This window comes from Rhinopithecus roxellana, chromosome 13, assembly GCF_007565055.1.
Source record: "Rhinopithecus roxellana isolate Shanxi Qingling chromosome 13, ASM756505v1, whole genome shotgun sequence".
Lineage (NCBI taxonomy): Eukaryota > Metazoa > Chordata > Mammalia > Primates > Cercopithecidae > Rhinopithecus > Rhinopithecus roxellana.
Window position 1 is genome coordinate 35902544 of NC_044561.1, and position 23214 is coordinate 35925757.

Consider the following 23214-nt stretch of genomic DNA (forward strand, 5'->3'; position numbering starts at 1 on the left):
CGCTGAGCGGCAGCTATGTGCCCAAGGGTCATGGCAAGGCCAAGACTAGGTGGCCTAACCTTGCTACCCCACCCCACACTCAGGCCCTCCCTCTGGGGCCCATATGGGTCACTTCGGCACACGGCACAGGGAGCTTCCTAACTTCCAGGCAGACACGCAAAGGGTTAAACTCAGACTCCCTCCTTCCTCCATCCCAATTCTGATCCTTGCTGACTCTGCTCCCCCTCCCTACCCCCAGCTATTCTGGGACAATGGAGGCAGCAGATGGCCCAAGTCCTGTTCCCTCCACCCGACCCTCAGGATCTGGGAGCAACCCGAAAATCTGCTGCTGCGTCTAAATGCGGGCCGACGAGCAGCCTTCCCTGGGTGGGGTGGGGAGGACGGCGGCTATGGATGGCACCATTCCAGCCCTACCGGGCTGCAGGGCCAGAAGCTGCCCTCACTTGACTGGCATCCCATAAACCCAGCCCTGGGCCAGCCCAGAAAGAAATGGGGCTTTGGAGAAGCACAAGAGGCCGGCTGCACCCAACTCACTGTGTGACCACAGCACGTGGCAGTCCCTCTCTGGACCTCTCCTCCCTGGAAAACAAGGGGCTGGCTTCAGGTGCTCAGTGGTTCCAGATGTCCCCAACACAGATGTAGCCAGAAGACAGTTTCTGATTCTTCAAGGGTGGAGCCCCTGGCCCTGGCTCCCTGTGTCAGGGCCCCTCTGGCCCTCAGGATCCCTCCTCTTCCTTCCCCATTCGAGAGCCTCACTGTGACTCCAACTCCTAGCGTCACTGGGCATGATACAGACCTCCCCTCTCGAACCCTTCCCTGCCTACATGCCGCCATACCTGAAATTTCACCATGATCACTTTCACTCATCCATCCACCTCCTTGGGATCCGACATTCCAAGGGCACTTGTGTTTATTCAGTTCCTGCCCTTGGCTGTCAAATCGCCCTTTGGCACCATTATCTGATACCTGAGGCTAAGTCCCTCAGCCCTGAGTCTCCATTCCGCCTTCCCTGATTCTCTGACCTCCCCCAACCCAGGGGCAGAGAAAAGGAGGAACCACTCCACACCTCACAGCATGCACGCTCACATGTACACATCATGTACACACATGCAACACAGCCACAAAAACACACACCACAGGTTGGGCGTGGTGGCTCACGCCTGTAATCCCAGCACTTGGGGAGCCCAAGGCAGGCGGATCTCAAGGTCAGGAGATCGAGACCATCCTGGCCAACATGGTGAAACCCTGTCTCTACTAAAAATACAGAAATTAGCCGGGCATGGTGGCACGTGCCTGTAATCCCAGCTACTCAGGAGGCTGAGGCAGGAGAATTGGGAGAATTGCTTGAACCTGGGAGGCGGAGGTTGCAGTGAGCCAAGATTGTGCCACTGTACTCCAGCCTGGTAACAGAGTGAGACTCTGTCAAAAAAAACCAAACAAACAAACAAAAGAAAAACACATGTACATCTTTATGCACAGACACATGTAGAAGGTACATGCCACACACACACACACACACACACACACCCCTGTGCACCGCCTCACACACCATGACTCACAAACACACTAGTAACAGTCACCATCCACTGCGCCCTTCCTTTCTCTGTGCCAGGCTCTGTAACATGGTCTTCGCATGCATCATATCACACCACCAAAAGTGACCACCATCTGCACTGTGATAGACAGATAGACCCTACCCCCGTCAGGAACACTTTGGCTGCATGTAACAGAAAACTGGACCAAGAGAGACTTAAACAAATAAGCATTTAATTTTCGTACAGAACCAGATGCTGGAGGGAATAGCTGGGATGATTGTCTTGGCCTTTCCTTCATGGTAGCAAGGTGGCTGCCCCAGATCCAGCCATCACACCCACATTCACAGCAGGAAGATGGGGAGTGGGCTGCAAAACCTTCCCCAGAAATGTCTCTATTGGATTTGCTTAGTTCCCTCTGGCCAGAGCTGGTCCCATGGTAGCCCCTAACAGCAAGGGAGGCTGGGAAATGGGCAAAAAGGATCATCACGATTGGCTGGGACCCACTATGCTCCATCATCTGGGTCCCAGCATGCTGAGGATCCAAACCAAATCTGGTCCTGTTAGCAAGGGGTGGGGAGCAAGGAGCTTTGGGAGACTGGTTGGCAACAACAGCAGGTGCTTCAGACCCTGGGTTCTGCCATCATTCCCATATCCCTTTAGGAACTCAGGACCCAGGCGAGGGAGGCAGGAGTGGGCGGCCCAGTGCTTGAGCCCCAGGGGAATGACTGAGAGACATGAGCCAGGGCCAAGGGCCAGACCCCACCCAGAGGCCATGTCACTGCCTAAAGGGTTAGGACCCCTGAGCCCCAGGCCAGCTCAAGTGCCCCTACCCTTTTTCAGTTCAGCCTCCGGAGGGAGTCTAGCCCCTGGAGCTTCTCTGGCCATCACCTGATCCACCTGGTCCCCTGGGCTGTCTAACTCACCTCCCAGGGGCCTGGGGTGCCTTCAGTGCCAATTGCCACCCAGATCCTGGGCTTGCCAACCACCAGAAGGCCCTGCCAGGGACTGTCTATCACAAGACACTTGCCAGGGACCCTCAGTGCCACCTTGCGAGCCAAGGCACACCCAGAAGCCTCTGCCCAACCTTTGCCCAGCAGTTCAGGATTCATCGGGCACCCAGCTGGGGACACCAGGGTGTATCTGGGTAGAGGAGACAATGGAGGGAGCGAAACCTGCAGAGAAACCAGAAAAGGACAGGATGGTCACCCCCACTTCTGCTCTCAGCCCACTCTCCTAGGTGGACACATGCCACAGAAACGGTTTGGAGCAGGGTTTCTCTATCTCAACACCACTAACACTTAGGGCCAGAGAATTCTTTGTTGTGGAGCCATCCTGTGCCTTGCGAGATATTTAACAGCATTCCTGGGCTCTACCCACAAGATTCCAGTAGCATTTTCCCAAATCGTAATAATCAAAAATGTCTCCGACACTGCCAGATGTCCCCTAGGAGACAAATCACCCCCACTTGAGAACTGCTGGTTTGGACAAACTTCAAAAGCCAGAGAAGCCATCAAGAGACCTCAGCTGAGGCCAATCATCTGACCATCTAAGTGGCTCCAGACCCATTTGACAGTAATCTATGACTTCTAAAATCTTCGGGCTTTGAGGAAATTTAACAGCAATTCTTAAACCTCTTGTCAGTATAGCTATGGCTTACACACTTCTGCTGACGGGAGCTCATTCTATTAGAAGGCAGCTTCATTCATCTTGGAATTTTGAATTTTTGTTCCTATATCGAGCCAAATTCTGTCTCCTTGTAATATCCAACTTGTTCAACGCAGTCTTGGCCGCAAGGGCGCTCAGCATCGTGGGAGCCCTCTGCCCCGGGACAGGCAGCACTGCAGAATGTCAGGGCCAGGCGCCCTGGTTCCCCCAAGCATCGCAAGCGTCCAGACAGAGCCTACAAAGGCCTTGGAGAGGCCCCCTGCCACGTCCCCAACCAAATCTGACACCATTCCTTCCTCTTCTCCACATTGTGGTCACACAGGCTCCCTTTCCCACCTTGAGCAGGTCAAGGCCTGTCTCCTGCCATCAGGTTTTTGCATATGCTGTCCCCTCTGCAGCAGCGATCTGCCACCTGCTCTTCTCCTAGCGAACTCCTGCTAGCCTTTCAGGTCCTTCACGTTACCTCCTCAGAGAAGCCTTCCCCGGCCAGCCACTACTCCCCAGTCAATATCAGGGCTCTGGCTTACTCTCCCATAACAGCCTGTACTTGCATACTCACCCTCATCCCCTACACACACAGTCTCCCGGACTCCCCGTCCCCCAGGACTCCCTCTGGATAAGTCTCTGTCACTCAAGTGAACCCAGAGTTCACCCATGCCCTCCTCTACTCATTACCTCCCTCAGTCCCTGCTCAGTCCCCAAAGGTAGGATCAGGCCTCCTTCCCCAGTTTCCAGACCCACTGCATGTCACTACAGGGAGCAGAAATGGAAATAGAAGGGCTGGGGCCAGTCCAGCTGCCTAGAGATGGAACAGACTGCCACAGGAGGGAGGAGCTCCCCATGGCTGGAGGCATGCAAGGTGAAGCCAGCCCATTAGTTGATGGAGATGCTGGGAGGGGTCAAGCATCAGTTCTGGGGTTGGACTGATGGACCCAGAGTCCATGTGTCCCCTCTCCCGACTCCTCTCCACCCCCATCCCACCACCCCTGGCCAGAATCACAAGCCATAGCTGGGCCGGGGGCAGCGGCTCATGCCTGTAATCCCAGCACTTTGGGAGGTCGAGGCAGGCGGATCACTTGAGGTCAGGAGTTAGAAACCAGCCTGGCCAACATAGTGAAACCCCGCCTCCACTAAAAACACAAAAACTAGCCAGGCATGGTGGCAGGCGCCTGTAATCCCAGCTACTCAGGAGGCCAAGGCAGGAGAATTGCTTGAACCCAGGAGGTAGAGATTGCAGTGAGTCGAGATTGCACCACTGCACTCCAGCCTGGGCGACAGAGCGAGACCCCATCGACTCCATCTCAAAAAAAAAGAAAGAAAGAAAGAAAAAGAAAAAGAAAACCAGCCATGGCTGGCAGGTGCTGGTGTGTGGAAAGGAAGCTGCATATCATAGGCTATGTTCCAAGACTGCTCTAGACCAGTCAGGAGTGAATTTGGGTGGCCCATCTCCCCGTGGCCAGTTCTGGGCAGAACTGGAAGGCATTATTCCAACCCTTTACCTACCTAAAAGAAGCATGTAAGAGTATCAAAGAAACCATAAGTCCAAAAGAGATAAAATAAACAATCCCCCATTAGAACCTGAAGTTCCACCATGAGAGCATTGCCTGCGCTCAGGGAAGGCATTTCAGCCTGCCAGGGACTCCTGAAGAACCCAGAGGACTGGGGCTGGGAGAGCTCTTCAGATTCACGATAGCCAGCATCCAGGTGTTACTAATGGGAGACTGAGTCCCAGAGAGGGCAAGACACTTGCCCAAGGTCACACAGCAAGCCAGTGGCAGGGTCAGAAACGGAAATCCACTCCGTCCACTCCTACCTCTGTGCTGTCAGCCACCAAAACCTGTCCAACTCCGCTCCCTCCCAGCTCCCCCATGTTTGGATGCCTGGACTCAGCCCCCACTCCTCCCATGCAAGGTTCCAGCCCTCAGACCCACCTGGAGGGGTCCTCCTCCGGGGAGAAGGGGCCCTGGAGCTTAATGACGTTGAGTTTCCCCTCAAAGACACCGTAGCTGAGGGTGACCTGGGCAGGGAGATAAAAGAGTGATTGGGGTGTCGCACTGGGGATCCCCACAAGGGGGCAGCATCCTGGCACAGGTGGAGGAGGGTGTTTAAGCCGCAGGGAAAGCTGCCCCGGAACCTGAAATTCCCCACTGGTGGTGGAAGCCCACCCCACACCCCAAGGCACTTGACAGCTGGAAAAGCACTGCCATGCCCTTAATCCCATTTGCTCCCTCGAAGGTTGAGCTCCCCTGAGAGGCTGGAACAATACCGCACCTACAGGTTTGGACACTGAGGCTCAACAGGAAAAGGCACCTTTCCAGTAAGCTGCATGCCTGGACTAGAATGGAGGTTTTCTGAGACTCACTGGAGGGCCTTAGCACATCCCTCTTCACCTGGAGCCTGTACTGCACCAGTCAGTGATGACATAGATCATGATTTCAGCTCAGAGGCTGCAGAGCACAGTGGTTAAAGATTGTGGGCATAGGGACCACTCAGCTAGGGTTCCAATGCCCCTCTGCCCCATATTAGCTGCGTGCCGTGGTTAGTTCAGCTCGCCGGGTCTCATTTTCCCCATCTATAGAATGGAGATAATGTTAGTACTGACCTCGTGTGAATATTGTGAGGAAACAGAGAGTTAAAGAAGGGTGGCTGGGCTCGGTGGCTCATGTCTGTAATCCCAGAACTTTGGAAGGCTGAGGCAGGTGGATTACTTGAGGTCAGGAGTTCGAGACCAGCCTGGCCAACATGGTGAAACCCTGTCTCTACTAAAAATACAAAAAATAGCCTGGCATGGTGGTGGGTGCCTGTAGTCCCAGCTACTCAGGAGGCTGAGGCAGGAGAATCACTTGAACCCAGGAGGTGGAAGTTGCAGTGAGCCAAAATCGTGCCATTGCACTCTAGCCTGGGCAACAGAGCGAGACTCCATCTCAAAAAAAAAAAAAAAAAAAAAGGAAGAGAAAGCCCCCAGCGTGGTGCCTGGCATTGTGGGTACTCAGGATACCCTAACCACTAGAGTCCCTGGTGTGGGCTGCCTCAAATCTGCCTCCTTTTCCTGGCTTCAGGCCCTGCCATCCTAATGGGACCAACCTCACACCCCAGTTCCAGGCCTGGCCAATCAACACTAACTCCAGGTGCTGGCAGGAGATGGGTCACGTGACCCAAGCTAAGTTGTCAGACCCATGAATGTCAGCCCTGGGATCTGAAGGAAGGGGGTGCTCTCCTCCGATGGTGGGGGGAAAGCTGGGGCTGCCATCTTGCCAACATGAAGGCTGAGCCCGCTTGAGGACGGGCCAACTTGGGGGAGAGCGGACTAGAGTGGAGAGAGTCTGGGAGGCCATCTGCACGCCTAGACCCCGCCGGATCTAGCCAGCCAGGCCCTCAGCTTCTCAGTTATGTGAGCCAACCATTTCCTTTTCAGGCTACCCAGTCCATGTTGAGTTTCTGTCATACTGTTGGGCAGGAGATTCCGGGGACACTCCCAGCCAGGACCATCTACAGCGTCAGAGGGCAGCCTCTCCGAGGCAGAGCCAGTTGGGCCTGTATTACCTGCCAGGTGGTGGGATGGGGTCCCCCTTCTCCCCCAGCCTAACGTAATGCTGAGCATCCCCCCGAAGACCCATTCCATCCCGGTAACCTCAGGGTTGGCAGGAACAGCACTCAGCAATGGATAGGGGAGTTTTGATGAAGAAGGGGCTCCCAACAGGGAAATCAGAAAGGGCCAGCTGGGCGCCCAGGGAGGAATGTGGGGAGGATGGAAGACTGAGTAGAGGCAGCGGTGGGGAGCAGGGTGTTGGAAACCTGGAGACAGCCTCATCTCATCTGTTCAGGTCCTTCCGGCTGGCATTTGAGGACCAGATCAAAGAATTTCAGCTTCACAAATGCTAATCCTTGAGGGTTAGAGGTGAAGGGGATGAGTCCCTGTGTACCCTTAGGGGGTCCTTCGCCACCCTAGGCCTCAGTTTCCCCATCAATAGGGAAGAGCCAAGCCCCATAATCTGGAGTTCCAGGTTTCTTTCAAACACCAGGAGGGAGGGTTGGGGAGACCTCATGTTCCTTTGGTTCCCCCTTCCCATTTGCCACCTGCCCCAAGGCCAGCTCACCTGTTCTGGGAGCTGTGCAGTCCTCAGCAGCTGCAGCGTCTCCAGGTGGGAGTGGAAGAGGGGGCTGGGCTGCAGGCTGCCGCCCAGTTTGCACTCAATGATATAGCCCATGGTGCAGTCATCAGGCAGCCGGATGAGAGCGGATGTGTCCATGAAACGGGAGCCGCTGAGGGACAGAGCCAGACTGTAGACACTGGCCCAGGCCCTCCACACCCAAAGCCGTGGGCTACCCCACGAAGGCCCTCCCCTGGGACAAGCTGGCAGAGCAGAGCACCTGCCTCCTGCATACTGTATGACCTTGAGCAAGTCGGGAACCTTGGGGAGCCTCAGCCTCAGTCTCCTGTTCTATGAAATGGGGATGCTAATGGCCCTGTCTTCACGGGGCTGTTGTGAGGATTAAACGGGGAATGGGAAGGTGAGGCCCTTTATACATGTAGCCTTTCCTTCTCTCCCTGTCTTGTTATTCATTGATTCACTCATGTATTCATTGTTGGTGCCAGATACTATGCTAGGGCTGAGGATACAGAGATGAGAAGGAAACGCTTCCTGCCCCCGATAGCAGTCCCTATTCTGGAGGGAGACAGAGCAGGGAGCAGGGCTTTCAAAGAGTGGTGCTAAGTCAGAGGGAAGCACGCTGCCTGGGGGTATAGGAAGAATCAGGTAGGCTTCCCAGAGGAGGTGGTAGCTTTTTTGTGTGTGTGTTTGTTTGTTTGTTTGTTTGTTTGTTTTTGAGACAGAGTCTCCCTTCATTGCCCAGGCTGGAGTGCAGTGGTGCAATCTCGGCTCACTGCAACTTCTGCCTTCTGGATTTAAGCAATTCTCCTGCCTCAGCCTCCCGAACCCGCCGCCACACCCGGCTAATTTTTGTATTTTTCGTAGAGACAGGGTTTCACCATGTTGGCCAGGCTGGTCTCGAACTCCTGACCTCAAGTGATTCACCCACCTCAACCTCCCAAAGTGCTGGGATTACAGGCATGAGCCACCTAAGCAGTCTTGCAGGACGGGCTGGAGTCAGCCAGTACTGAGGGGAGAGAGGAACAGAGTTCCAGGCAAGAACTTCTACTGGCCACACATACCCCATTTATGCTGCCGCCCTGGATGCTTGGCCAAGGGGCAAATGGGTGCAGAAATCCAGCCTGTACTCCCCTCCCTAGCCTGCGAGCCCTCAAGCTGCACCTGCAGGATTTGGAGGGAGGGGGCTTTTTCTAATTCACACACAGGTAATTTAGAGGTTGGCAGAAGCCTGGGTGGGGGCATCCCAGGCACAGGGATGACCCTGGTCATGTGTACACACACAGCTCTGTGGACATGCCTCAGGACAATTAGCCCGCTCTTGTCCTGGGGGGCCCCTCCCAGCCAGGCAAGGCAGGGCAGGCTTGGGTAGTAGCAAGGCTTGCAGACCTTGGAGCCAAACCCAGCAACTGAATGACCTTGAACCTGGCTGACCTCAGACTGGCTTAATCTCAGCGCCTCAGTTGCCTGAGATCTAGAAACACAAGGCTAAGGCCACCTGCTCCCTGAGGTGTTGTGATCCTGTTGATGGAGCACAGAGCTGGCTCAGAGTCAGCCCTCAATACAAGAGAGTGGCCGCTGATGGTGCTGTTAATAATAATAAGAGCCCAGAAAGACCTCCGGAGGCCAGGCCTTGCCACTTCTGGAATACCAGTGTCCCGCCCCCACCCACACTGCGGCCTCCACTACCCCTGAGATCCCCTCCTGATATTAGGAGTGATATCATCTCCCTTAGATGGTATTATGAGTAGTATCACAGGGTGTACACCCACTGTGATACATGGGGCTGACCCAGCTCAAATACCACCTCTTCCTGGAAGTCTTCCCTTCTGCCCTCAACCAGAAGGCCCTTCTCCCTCCTCTGAAGGCCCTTACATTTGGCCTTCACCTCCCCTACAGCACAGACCGGTCAGAAAAGGGCAGCAAATAGCAGCTACCAGGGCCAGCCCAGACATTTTCTCATTTAACCCTTATCACACCACTGGCCATGGTATTATCAGGCCCATGGGCAGACGGAGGGACTGGGGCTCTTGGAGATGATATGACTTGCCTGTGTGTGGCAAGTCATGCACTCAGCCGCGCAGCCCCGAGGGCAGGTGGCAGGTGGTTTGCTCACCACTAACTGCCACACTGTGACACACATGAATGAGGAGCAGGTTCTCCTGAGCTCACTCTCAAAGCCCTTCCTGCTGCAAAGGCCCTCCAGTACCCCAGCCACCACCCCCTCCCTGCCTTCCTGCCCACCTCAGGGTCTCTGCTTACCTGGCCCACGGAGCCATCTTCAAAGCCAGTTTGCGATTGATGCAGAAGCCAGCACCCCCAGTGGCGAACCAGAACTGTACCAGCCTCTGAGGGAGAGGAGGTCAAGGGGCAGCGTGAGCCTGGTGGGATTTGTGGGGGAAAGGGACAGCCAGGCCACCCTTCACCCCCAATCAGTATGACTCAAAAGCTCTTTATTTTGAATCTCACTAGAATCTTGCTACGGCCTGGCATTACTGTGCCCATTCTATAGATAAGAAAACAGAGGCCCGAAGTCACATAGTTAATTAGGAGTGATGAAGTCACTGATCAGACTCAAGTCCAGCTGGATTCCAGTTAAAGGGGATGAGTACTGGTTTACCCACTTGCCCCTTGGCCAGGCATCCAGGGCAGCGGCATTAATGGGGTATGTGCGGTCAGTTGAAGTCCTTGCCTGGGACTCTGTTCCTCTCTCCCCTCAGCATTGGCTGACTCCAGCCCATCCTGCAAGACTCTGTTTAGGTGGCTCATGCCTGTAATCCCAGCACTTTCTTTGGGAGGCTGAGGTGGGTGAATCACTTGAGGTCAGGAGTTCGAGACCAGCCTGGCCAACATGGTGAAACCCTGTCTCTACTAAAAGGCCACTGTGCCCCTTTTCCCTGAGAAAGGTCTCTACCTCACTCCATGTGGCTTGGGAGGGGCTGCCAAACACCGCACCTGCTCTCCTGGGCCACAGAGGTGGGCCTAGGTTGACGGGGCCTGAGTGTGCAGAGGAAAGATGTGGCTGGGAAACGAAGGTCAGGCTGTGTCCAATACGGATCACTAACACTTTCTTTCCTTTTTTTTTTTTTTTCAGAGACAGAGTCGTGCTCTGTTGCCCAGGCTCAAGTGTAAGTGCAGTGTTGTGATCTTGGCTCACTGCAGCCTCCGCCTCCCGGGTTCAGGCAATTTTCCTGCCTCTGCTTCCCAAGTAGCTGGGACTACAGGCGTGCATCACCATGCCCAACTAACTTTTGTATTTTTTAGTAGAGACGGGGTTTCACTATATGTTGGCTGGCCAGGCTGGTCTCAAACTCCTGACCTCAGGTGATCCATCTGCCTCAGCCTCCCAAAGTGCTGGGATTACAGACATGAGCCACCGCGCCTGGCCTCAGATCACTAACACTTTCTAGTGTTGACTTCGTGCCAGGTCTCATTCCAAGGATTGGATAGATGACATCATTTCATTCTTTCTTCTATGTTCACAACCACTCTTTGAGTAGGGGCTGTTATTACCCATTTCACAGATTAGGAAACTGAGGCATAGAGAGGTGAGGTGACCTCATCAAGATCACAAAGCCAGGAGGTGGCAGGGCTGCCGTGTAAACCCAGGGAGTCAGGCTCCAGTGTGCAGTTCTCCACCCCAGAGGCAAATGGCTTAGGCAGAGGTGAGTGGCCAGTGGTGAAGTGGTATGGGAGCCTGGGGGACCCCCTGGCTCCCCTGGAATCACTCACACACAGAGCCCCAGGGCCCAGAAGAATTTAATTAAGGCTCAGAGGCTGATTAGCTACTGATAATTAAGGTTTTGTGTTTTCTGCTCTTGTTTTTTTCTAATGAAGCAGATGGTGACCTGAGAAGGGAGGTTGAGCCCCGCTGTGTGCCCAGCTCCTGCACCAGGTACTGCCTCTAGAGAGGGACCTCCCAACCTGCCTTTTTCCTTGGGCCAAGGGAGCCCTAAGGCCTGGACCACTCTAACACCTGATATCCAGTGGGTCCTGGGGACAGGGAAAGAACCATGCAATATTTGGGACATACTTATACTAAAAAATTCCTCATTATTTATTTGAAAGTCAAGTTTAACTGGATGTAGTGGTTTTTCATTTATTTGTTTAATGAATCTGGCAACCCGAATTAGCATCCATCCAGGTCAGGAACTGAGGTGGGTATGGAGCCCCCTGTTGTGCCAGGTGTCAACTCTTCAGTCACAGGCTAGTGGAGGTGTCTGGAGAGAGAGGGTGCCCAAGGAGGGGAAGTGGGGGAAAGGTTCTGGGGCTCAGGCAGCAGTAATTGACCACCCAGCCCCATAATATTCCAGCAATTTTTTTTTTGAGATGGAGTCTTGCTCTACCACCCAGGTTGGAGTGCAATGTCGCCATCTCAGCTCACTGCAACCTCTGCCTCCCGGGTTCAAGCGATTCTCTCTCTCAGCCTCCCAAGAAGCTGGGACTACAGGTGCCAAACCCACATGAGGCCAAACCCAGAACCCAGAACCCCTCTCATCTCTCTAGCACACCCCCGCCCCTGGGACTGGCCCGGCCCTGGGACCAATGGGCCAAGAGGCAAAGGAGGAGGAGAGGGACTCACCGTGCGGTTGTGGGGCTGTGGCTCTGAGGCGTGGATGGGCCGGTTCAGGCTGGGCCTTCCCACGTAGACGTCGCTGGCCAGCGGGAAGGCTCTCAGCAGCTGCAGCAGCGCTTTTGGGTTCACATAGTTGTCATCGTCCACGTGGCAGAACCACCTGTAGGGATGAAATGGGGACAGTGAACTTGTTGGGGGGGGGGGGTGTTCCAAGCCAGGGTCCCTAAGCACCCCCACAGTCGGTCAACAGTGACAGAATGGGGGTAGGGGTTGGGGAGGCTGACATTTAAGGCATCTGCTTTGTGCCAAGTTGCATATTGTGTAAGCTCGTGAGGAGGGCACTCACTTCACAGTTGAGGACCAAGACTGAGAGGTTAAGACACTCGCCCTGGCCAGGTGTGGTGGCTCACACCTGTAAGCCCAGCACTTTAGGAGGCCGAGGCGGGTGAATCACCTGAGGTCAGGAATTCGAGACCAGCCTGGCCAACATGATGAAACCCCGTCTCTACTAACATTACAAAAGTTAGCCAGGCGTGATGGTGGGCATCTGTCATCCCAGCTACTCGGGAGACTGAGGCAGGAGAATCGCTTGAATCCAGGAGGCGGAGGTTTCAATGAGCCGAGACCGCACCATTGCACTCCAGCCTGGGCAACAAGAGTGAAATTAACTCAAAAAAAAAAAAGTCATTTTCCCAAGGTCACATATCCAATCCTGAATGGCAGCTGAACCCCCAGCTGGACTTCATCTGCCCACTGCCTGCTAGGGGAGTGGGGGCTGAAGTCAGATCCCAGGAGGCCCACGGGTTATTTCCACTGGGCCCAGACCACACCTATCCCCAGAGACTCAGGAACACTCGCCTAAGCCCACTGGCCAAGAAGGTGTCGAACTCAGCAGCCATCTTGCAGGACAGAGCGGGGTGGCTGTGTTCCGCAGAACAGTTGGTGACCACAAGGTGGGACCCTGGAGAAGTGAGGAGGAGTCAGGGGACCCCGCCCAGCTCCCCCCTTCGCAGCCCTGAACACAGAATACAGACCAAGGCTGGACTACAGGGAGCCTGGAGCGGCCCACCCACTCCCATTTGACACATGGTAACACTGAGGCCCGGGGAAGGCAGACCTGCCCAGGACCACAGAGCTAGTGGACAGCAGGCTGGACTGGGACTCAGGTGTCCAGGGCCTTGTCCAGCACAGCTCCTCCCCTACCCACGCCCACACCGGTTTCCAGGGAAGAGGCCCACTTCCCTCCTGGACAAAGGGGGATCCCCGCATGCCAAGGGTGGGCAGCCCATTTCCCGGAAACCCTCAGGCCAAGACACAGCCGCCCCAGCTTTCCTGGGCAACAGCTAAAGACCCCCACCCAGGCAAGGCAGAGTTACCCAGTCTCTCCTGGAGGCCTTTGTCTGGGCTGTCGGTGAAGACAAATGTCTAGGAAGGAAAAGAAGGGGTCAGGACTCACGTCGGCCCAAGCAACACCCCAGACCAATCCACAGCCCACCAACACCAGGCCCCAGATGGACTCTGCACTCCTCCAGTGACACGCACACCCCTCTCATGGTCACACGCTGCTTCAGGACAACATATAACACATACAACTCAGCCTTCGTAGACACACAACTTCAGGGTGTACACAGCCCACAGTCTAAACACATACACTCGCCCCCTTTCCAGAGCAGCCACAGGGACCCAACCACAACCACACACCTGGGCAGCATCTCACCCTTTTCTAACACACACACACACACACACACACACACACACACAGCTGCACTCGGCTCCTCCATAGTCACGTAACACAACGTTAAACCCATTATCAGGACACAAACTGTATGTGAACAGACCCACACCCATACCCTGGGACACCGCGCCACTAGGGAGACGTCACACCTTCACAGCCACACAAACCCCCTGTGAAAGCCATCTCGGGGCCAGGCGCGGTGGCTCAAGCCTGTAATCCCAGCACTTTGGGAGGCCGAGACGGGCGGATCATGAGGTCAGGAGATCGAGACCATCCTGGCGAACACGGTGAAACCCCGTCTCTACTAAAAATACAAAAAACTAGCCGGGCGAGGTGGCCGGCGCCTGTAGTCCCAGCTACTCCGGAGGCTGAGGCAGGAGAATGGCGTGAACCCGGGAGGCGGAGCTTGCAGTGAGCTGAGATCCGGCCACTGTACTCCAGCCTGGGCGACAGAGCGAGACTCCGTCTCAAAAAAAAAAAGTAAAAAAGAAAGCCATCTCGGAAATGCTGCCTCACAACCCAGTCCAACTCTCCCAGATTGGACATGCACCTGCCCCCAGCGACCCTCAAACCTCACAAAGCAGATGTTTTCATCTGTTCTCTTCCCAGACGACAAAAAGGAGGCTGAGCGATGGACCAGGGTTGGCAAGTGCCAGGCTGACTTTCGAACCCACGGACCTCTCCCCACCGCCTCCCAGGCAGCGAAAGCTGCTCAGCCCCTACATAATCCAAACCCAAACTCTGAATGAGAGGTAGAGGAAGCACATGGATGCGACAAAGACAAGCCAGGCTGAGGACAAAGACAAGCCAGGCTGGGGACAAAGACAAGCCAGGCTGGGGACAAAGACAAGCCAGGCTGAGGATTGGTGTCCTTCCCACTTCACGCCCAGCCCAACGGGGCAGAGCTTCTCAGCTGCCCAAGTGGGTCCTCTCACCCAGTGAGCACCTCAAGGGCCTTTGAGGGCCTCCCTGGCCCTGGGACTGCCTGGCCCAGGACTCAGGACAATTCTGGACCCTTTCCAAGTGGCCCACCTCTTTAAAGCCCCCAGACTCTCTCAGCCCCCTCTGGGGCCATACTCGTGGCTCAGCCCTGTCCTCCCTCGAAGCTCAGGGCCTCCAACTGCAATGCTCCCCTCTGCTTACCCACAATCCCCTCCCTCCTTCCCAGGAATTAGCCCTTCAGATCAGAACAGTCCCTGCCTTGAGCCTCAGTTTACCCATCTACAAAAGGGGTAGATGGCTGTGAGTAGTAGTGGCTGTGAGAATAAAACAAGATTGTGTGTAAAAGAGCAAGGAAGAGTTGACAGTGAAGTCAGGCTCACCTACTTGTATTTCAGGGGAAACTGAGGCATAGGAGGCCAGGAGGCCAGGAGCCAGGTTTGACACAGGAAGGGGCAAGAGGGAGCCAGGCTGTCTCCCAAGGCCCATGGCCACAGCCCTGCTTCCGAACCACTATCACCTCTCATTGGACTACTGCAAGACTCTGCCTCTTTCCCTCAGATATGTTTTCCTGCCAGGACCAGAATCGGATAACACCCACCTCCACCACTGGCCACTAACACCTTCCATGGCTCCCTGCCATCCTTGGGATAAAGGCCAGCCTCCCTGTGGCCAGTGAGGGGTCACCTGGCCACCCTGCCTGATATAGTCTGATCTCATTACTTCCTGCCCACTCTTGGGGCTTCTCTCTCTCTCTCTCTCTCTCTCTCTCTCTCTCTCTCTCTCTCTCTCTCTCTGTGTCACACACGCACACACACACACACACACAGGCCCACACCTCTGATCCTCTGCACATGCTGTGCCCTCTTTCCACCCTCTAGCTCCCAGCTTAGGCATCACCTCCCCCAGGAAGCCTTCCCTGACACCCCTCCAGCTACTTTAGGGGCCCCTGCTATGTGTTCCTCAGCCCTCTGTTCCTCCTGTCACTAACAGCAGTTAGCAAAACTCCCTAGTTACAGAAATGTATCTCTCCGTCTCTTCCACCAAACAATGGCATCCTGGAGGCCACAGGCTTGGTCCAATTTGTCTCCTTGTTCCGGCACCTGGCTCTCCTCGGGAAGGCCTGGGCAGCGTCCACCCTCTGAGCCTCTCTCCCTGGGGTCTGTCTCCCACAGTCAGATTTAGCAAATGCTGGAGGTCTCCGGATTTCCGCAGGGGGAAATGGTGGTGGTCCAAGCCTAGGCCCTGGTCCGCTTCTCCATGAAGCCCACCCCATCAGTGACGCCATGCAGCCTCTCAGCTTTAAACACCATCAGGGAGCTGGAGACTCGTGGACACCACCAGCCCTAGCCTCTCCCTGAGCTCCAAACTGTCACATCCCCTGAAACCACGACGTCTCCTGGGGGCTTAATGCATCAAGACTGAGCCCCCGTGCTCCTCAAGACCTGCTCCTCCCTCTCACTGGTTGGAACCCAAAACCTCAGACTCTCTGCTCCTCCTCTCTTCCTCTCGCACCTCCCCCCGAGCCTATCATCAGTTCAGCTCACCAGCTTCCAAATAGTCTGGGACGCTGCTCTTCCCTCCAGCTCGCCCCAGCCACCCAGGTCCCCTCCACTGGCCACTGTCGTCACCTGCTGCCTGCTTTGCCGCAGGCCCTCCTCCCTGGCCTCCCTGCTCTGTTCTGCTCCCACCCCAAGACTGTTTTCAACACAGCCTCAAGGGACCCTATAAAAGAAGCCAGGCCTTTCCTGCCCTGCCCTCGGCAAACTTTTGCCACCAAACAGCCACCAGATAGTGAAGCACTCTCAAGCTTGGAGCATGGGCCAAACGGGCCGAGGACGGTTTCCGGGTGAAGATCTAGTAACCCGAATAAAGCAGAATAGGCACTTTGGGAGGCCAAGGCGAGCGGATCACCTGAGGCCAGGAGTTCAAGACCAGCCTGGCCAACATGGCAACACCCCATCTCTACTAAAAATAGAAAAATTAGCCAGGCATGGTGCATATGCCTGTAGTCCCAGCTATTCAGGAAGCTGAGGATCGCTTGAAACCAGGAGAAGGAGGTTGCAGTGAGCCGGGATCGCGCCACTGCACTCCAGCCTGGGCAACAGAGTGAGACTCTGTCTCAAAAAAAAACAAAAAAACAAAAACCAAACCAAAACAAAACAAAAAACAGCAGCCGTGAGCAGAGTGAGGGAGGAGCCGGGAAGGGGAGTCCGGATCCAGAGGGGGCGGGGACACGGGAGAGGGCAGTGAGGCTGGTGCTTTCAGTCCCTGGGAATCCTAAGGTTGGCACAGAGCAATGGGCAGAGTTTCCTCGGAGCCAAGGGCTGTATTTGACTTGTTTAAGGAGGAGATCTGACAATGGTGAAAACTTCACAGGCAGCCGCGGGAAACAAAGGGACACGCAGCCTGCTAGGGCAGGGGAGGGGTGGCCGGGGACCATCTGCTGCAGAGGAGGGGAGTTGTGGGGCTGCTGCCACGTCTCCCCAACGAGGGGACCATAGGGAGGAGAAAGACTCCCCTTGAGCACAAAACCCGCCTCCCCCAGCCCACCCCTTGGCCCAGGACAAAGGCCAGCACACGAGTCCCAGCCCCTGCCACAAGGCCCACCTGCCACCCGACTGCCCTTAACCAGCCAGGCAGGCGCCCAGCGCTGTAGTTAACCAGCTCAGGCCTGGTCCAGACACTCCTGCCCTGTGCAGACGGGGAAATTGCGGGCTGAAAGGGGAGGGCCTTGGCCGAGGTCACAGACAGAAGTGAGTCAAAGAGTGAGAGATGTGGGGTAGTGAGCAAGGGCCTCTCTGTCCTCCCACCTCCTCCTCTATCTCAGCATCCTTCCTTCTTTCAACTTCAAGGACAAGATTTCTAGAGTCTGCCCCTCGCCCCTTGGGCCCAGCTGAGTGGATTCATCTCCCACCTCGGCCGAACCCTGCTCAGTGTTTGCACTATAAGGCGGGAAGATCACGGTCATCACAGCCAATCTCTGGGGCTTACTGTGAGGATGAACAAGCAACTTGCCTGATCTACAGCCCTGAGCGGCGGCAGAGCTGCCAGCACCCCCACTCCCACCCCACCGCCTGATTCGCATGTGGGATCGAGCTTGGGACAGGGAAGGGGTTGTTCTTGCCTGCCTCTCCTGGCCTGGTACTGCCAGACACAGCTGCCCAGGCTGAAGGCCAAGGACCCTCTCCTGTAGCCCTGTGACCCAGGCCTCACAGGGCTCCCAAGTCTCAGCAGGGAAGAAAAGCACCCAGCCAGGAACAAGGTTTTAGGTCCCACTGGGCTCTGCCCCCTCAGGCCTTCTGCGTGACACCACGCCAGCCAGCACTTCCTCCTCTCTGGCCTCAGTTTCCTCATCCGGGGCAAGGGCACCACCGCAGTGATGGAGACAAGACAGGAAAGGGCCGTGGGCCACGTGAGGCCACGCTCCCGGGTACACAGACGCATAAACAGGAAGGTCTGCGGGAGGGCCCGCCTTGGCGGCTTCCGCAGGAAGAACCAGGATCTCCCCAAGATGAGAAGCCGTGTGGGGCCCAGAGAAGAGCTGGGGTGCTGGGGGCCAGCTGGGGAAGAGTTAATCCTGAGTATAAGGGCAGAAATCAGGGCAAGGTGCCCCTCCCCAGGAGGGCCTGGCCTCTGCCAGCCATCCTCTCCCCCTCCTTTTGGTCTTCCAGGAGGCCTCAACTATCTCCACTCAGTCACTTCCTCCCACTGAGCCAGCCGCCAAAGAGGGGACGGATGTGTGTGTGTGTGTGTGTGTGTGTGTGTGTGTGTGTGTGTGTGTGTACCCGTTTTCCACCTCCCCCATCAACGGTCCCTAACACCCGACATCACTGACTTTGCTTAAGGAAGATACTGGATGCGAGGAGGGGAAAGGCTGGAAGGGACTTGGCTTGCCAGAGCCGTGCAGCCATGTGACAAGACATGCCTCTTGTCACGCACATCTAGCACACTCCAGCTCCGTGCGTGTGAGCACGCGTATATACACACGCAATCCCACCTACTGCCTCACCAAGGCCTCCCCGACCTACTGCCCACCACTGCCACAGGCACCACCCTTGTGGCATGCGCTCTCCTTCCCTGCCTCGGAAGCATCCCACAGGAAGCCAATGCAGGAGACCAGACATGGTAGCCTCAGCACACCCAGGGCAGCAGAGGCACAGCGGGACGGGCTGTCGGGAAGCCCGAAGGGATGCCTCCACCAAGAACAGACCCCACCTAGACATCCTCCCCACATCCTCCACCTTCAGAGCCTGGGCAGGACAGCACCTAGGGCCTGGGTGGAACAGCCTGGCCTGGGCACGGGTCAGGGTCAGGACCTCTTGGAAGCCTCCACCCCAGCTGCCCAACATCCACCATTACCCCCGATGCCAGGCTGGGCCTGGGTGGCTAGGAGTGAAGCCCTCACGGGAGCAGCTAGGAATAGAAGGACCCCCAGGAAGGACCCGGAAGCCTGGAGCAGGGGCCCAGCCTGGCCCCTAAAAGTGGTGGAGTGGTGGGACCTGGATGGACCTGGAGTCAGGACCAGTACAGGGCACAGGCAGGACCACAGGCAGCCCCTGAAGCCGGGAAGAAGGAGAGGGGAAGAGGATCCCAGATTAGGCAGGTAGCGGGCAGCTTCTCCCATGAGGCAGTCAGGGAGTAGAGCCCAGTAGAAAGGCCTCTGAGAACCCCTTAGGCCAGGGGACACTCCCAGGGCCCAATGTCACCCACTTGTCACCTGTTCCCTGGTCCTGGAAACCCACGTGTCAAGCAGCAGCTCCAGGCGCAAGCGGTGGAAGGCTCGGGTCGTCTTCACTGCGATGAAAACATCGTGTAGCTGCAGCTCAGGGGGCCCCGGGCTCGGCTGGCTCAGCCCGGGGGTCTCCTGCACCCGCTGCGGGGACAGGTTCAAGTGGTACCGCAGACACAGGAGCCCCATGCACAGGAGGGTGAGGAGGGCTCCAGCCAGGCCCCGTGGGAGCCGGCACTGCATTGGTTGGCCCTGGGACCCCAGACAGCTCAGCCCCCAAATCCCAACCAGACAGGGAGGGGAAGCTGGTCAGGCAGGGGCTCCGGCAGAGGCAAAAGTCTGGCAGGCATCAGGGGCTGGCAAGGAGGGAAGAGGTAGGAGCTGAGGCTCTGGACCCAGAGGCTGAGCCATGGCAGCACGATCTCGACAGCCGCCAGCCCTCCACCTGCTCCCGCTGTCCGGCCTGCCGCAGCCCCGGGGACCGCCTGGCCCCGCCCCGCTCAGCCCGAGGGGCGGGGCCAGACGAAGGGAACCCCAGACAGACGCGGCTGAAAGGAGGCAGCAGCAGAAGGGGCAGCCCCGGCTCTGCCAGCTGCTGCGGTGGGAGGAAGTCACAGCAAACCCTCCGTGCCTGGTGGAAGAGAGGGTCCTCCAACACTGTCCACTCCTGCAGAGAGCTGTCAGCTTGGCCCATTCAACACTCATGACTTTGGTGTCCTGCTTCATCCAGCCCCCAGCTTTTGCTCACCAGTTTCCTCCGGGATGCTCTCCCATCTTCCACCAGTCTCACCCACATTCCCTCCGCTAGGCTGAATTCTATCTGGACTTCAAAGCTTAAGGGTTCCCTTCTCCAGGAAGCCCTCCGTGATAACCTCTTAACCTTTGGGGCTCCCACAGTTGTTTGCTCAGTTCCTGTGGTCTTCACAACAGCACTAGGACTGTCATTCCCAGTTTATAGCTGAGGGCATATGGCACAAAGGTACAGAATGAGCAAAAACAATCCAGCAACTCAGCCGCAGAGCTGGTGGGACCCAGGTCTCTGGTCCTCCTCGGGTTCACAGGAGGTCCCCTGAGCGCACCTGCCCAGCTGTGCCCCAGCCCATACCTGACTTCACTCCGCAGTCTCTGGAGCTGCCTCTCTCCCAGCACCCAGCCAGTGGACAGACAGAGGACCTTCTCCAGCCACCACCTCCATCACGTTTCGCACAAGCTCACTCACACCTCCTCCCTCCTCCACTCAAAGCCTGCACTGGCTCCCATTTTCTTCAGAACAAAAGCCGAAAAGCACACAGCAGCCCACAAGGCCCTGCGTGAGCTGGCCCCCAAGTTACTCCCACCCCATCTACTGCTACTCCACTCCAGACCCCTGGGATCCCGGCTGGCCCAGGCATGCGGCCGCCACAGGACCTTGGCACTTGTTGTTCCCACTTGGGCCCCTCCCCAGAGACCTGCACGTCTCACTCCCCCACTCCCTTCTGGTTTTTACACAAAGGTCACCATCTCTGTGAGGCCTTCCCTGACCACGTTGTTAACACTGCAACCCCTCGCCGCCTCCCCACGTTGTTAACACTGCAACCCCTCGCCGCCTCCCCACGTTGTTAACACTGCAACCCCTCGCCGCCTCCCCACGTTGTTAACACTGCAACCCCTCGCCGCCTCCCCCACGTTGTTAACACTGCAACCCCTCGCCGCCTCCCCACGTTGTTAACACTGCAACCCCTCGCCGCCTCCCCACGTTGTTAACACTGCAACCCCTCGCCGCCTCCCCACGTTGTTAACACTGCAACCCCTCGCCGCCTCCCCACGTTGTTAACACTGCAACCCCTCGCCGCCTCCCCACGTTGTTAACACTGCAACCCCTCGCCGCCTCCCCACGTTGTTAACACTGCAACCCCTCGCCGCCTCCCCACGTTGTTAACACTGCAACCCCTCGCCGCCTCCCCACGTTGTTAACACTGCAACCCCTCGCCGCCTCCCCACGTTGTTAACACTGCAACCCCTCGCCGCCTCCCCACGTTGTTAACACTGCAACCCCTCGCCGCCTCCCCACGTTGTTAACACTGCAACCCCTCGCCGCCTCCCCACGTTGTTAACACTGCAACCCCTCGCCGCCTCCCCACGTTGTTAACACTGCAACCCCTCGCCGCCTCTCCATGTTGTTAACACTGCAACCCCTCGCCACCTCCTTCCCAGCCCCCTAGGCCTGTCCCTCCCAAGCCTTCACTGTTTTCTCCATCACGCTTTTCATCTTCCAACATTCTGTATGTTTAACTTATTTATTGTCAGTCCTCCTCATGAGAATATCAGGGCAGGATTTCTTTTTTGATCACTGAGTCCCTAATCCCCAGTGCCTAGAACAGTGCTTGGCAGATAATAACTCAATCAATGTTAATTCACAACAAAGTACCAGGTGGCTGGCGAAGTGAACTGGCCCTGCCGGGCTCAACCCTGCATGAGGACAGCTTGGGGAGAGGAAAGGAAAACCAACCCTTTGAATCACCCTCTCATGGGCCAGCCCCCAGCCAGGCCCCTTCACAGGCCATATTCTCAGAATGGTGATGATGCCAGCCTTGGTGATGATGCCAGGCTCTGTGCTCCACAGACCAGGTTCAAATCCCGACTGGGGGCTGGGCGCTGTGGCTCACGCCTGTAATCCCAGCACTTTGGGAGGCCGAGGCAGGCAGATCACTTGAGGTCGGGAGTTTAGGATGAGCCTGGCCAACACGGTGAAACCCTGTCTCTACCAAAACTACAAAAATTAGCCAGGCATTGTGGCAGGCGCCTGTAATCCCAGCTGGTAGGGAGGCTGAGGCAGGAGAACCACTTGAACCAGGGAGGCGGAGGTTGCAGGGAGCCGAGATGTCACCACTGCACTCCAGCCTGGGCAACAAGAGTAAAACTCCTTCTCAGAAAGTAAAAAAAAAATCCCAACCGGGCCACTCACTGGCTGTGTGACTCTAGGCAAGTTACCTTCATCATTTCTAAAATGGGGACAAATATATGACTTGGCAACGATTACAGGATGAGTGGGCTTCTCCACCTCATAGAAAGGGTAACAGGCAAGTCACAGGGCCCCTGCATGTCCCCAGGCCAAGCACTGGGCCAGGCTCACTGTGGGGCAGGGGGAGGTTCATGTACCCAAATGCGCACAGCCCAGTTTCCATGCCCAGGGAGCCACAGACGTTGAGAGACAGCTACACAGATGCCCTCGTCCTGCCACAAGGCAGAACATGGCATGGCCCAGGAGAAGTCCCAAGGGCTGGGAGGACCTGGTGGTGGGCTTCATGGAGGTAGTATCTCAGCCAGGCTTCAAAGTTCAGGAAGATTCAGGCAGGGAGGGCAGCCCAGGCAGGGCTCAGATGAGCAGAGGAGCACAGCTAAGGGTAAATTGAAAGCCCATTGCCACCGCCTGAGGTAGGGAGGACGAGGCTGGGGGGATGGGAGGGTCAACACCTGGGAAGGCCTGGAGTGGAAAGGGGCATTGCCGCTGACTCCCATGCAGGGAGGCTGCCCTTCCCCCACGGCACCACCTTTGCCACTCAGGGTCCAACTCTCCAGCCCCTACCCCAGTGGTGACAGACCGGCAGGCCTCAAGGTCCAATCCGCACCTTGTTCAAGACACCCTGTCGTGGAGAGAGTGGGAAGAGCTGGTTCCCAAGCAATGGCTCAGCCCCAGCCACACATGCTCACTGAGCTGTGGCCAATCCATACCTCCATGCTCACTCCACCATCCTGGCCTCCACTCCACGGGGTGGGGCCCTGGGCCCAGAGAGGTCACCCGAGTTGCCAGGGTCACCTGGCTGACCAGAGCTTTGGTTTTCAACCAAACTACAGTGCCCTGCGCAGCCTGTACTCCATCCCGGGAAAGCCTCTCTGGGTTCCCAGGACAGCCTGGGCCCACCATCCCCCCGGCCTCCATACCC

General features: G+C 56.6%; 1 protein-coding gene across 1 annotated transcript; it reads right to left on the reverse strand.

The window, feature by feature from the left end:
- Window positions 1–1745: 1745 nt before the first annotated feature.
- On the reverse strand, window positions 1746–19907 carry MFNG (MFNG O-fucosylpeptide 3-beta-N-acetylglucosaminyltransferase). Its single transcript, XM_010389201.2, has 8 exons — window positions 19280–19907; window positions 13262–13310; window positions 12744–12846; window positions 11892–12045; window positions 9572–9657; window positions 7298–7463; window positions 5132–5217; window positions 1746–2707 (listed from the first exon to the last, which is right to left on the reverse strand). The coding sequence occupies exons 1-8, from the start codon at window positions 19532–19534 to the stop codon at window positions 2641–2643; spliced, it is 966 nt and encodes a 321-aa protein (XP_010387503.1). The 5' UTR covers window positions 19535–19907; the 3' UTR covers window positions 1746–2640.
- Window positions 19908–23214: the final 3307 nt, after the last annotated feature.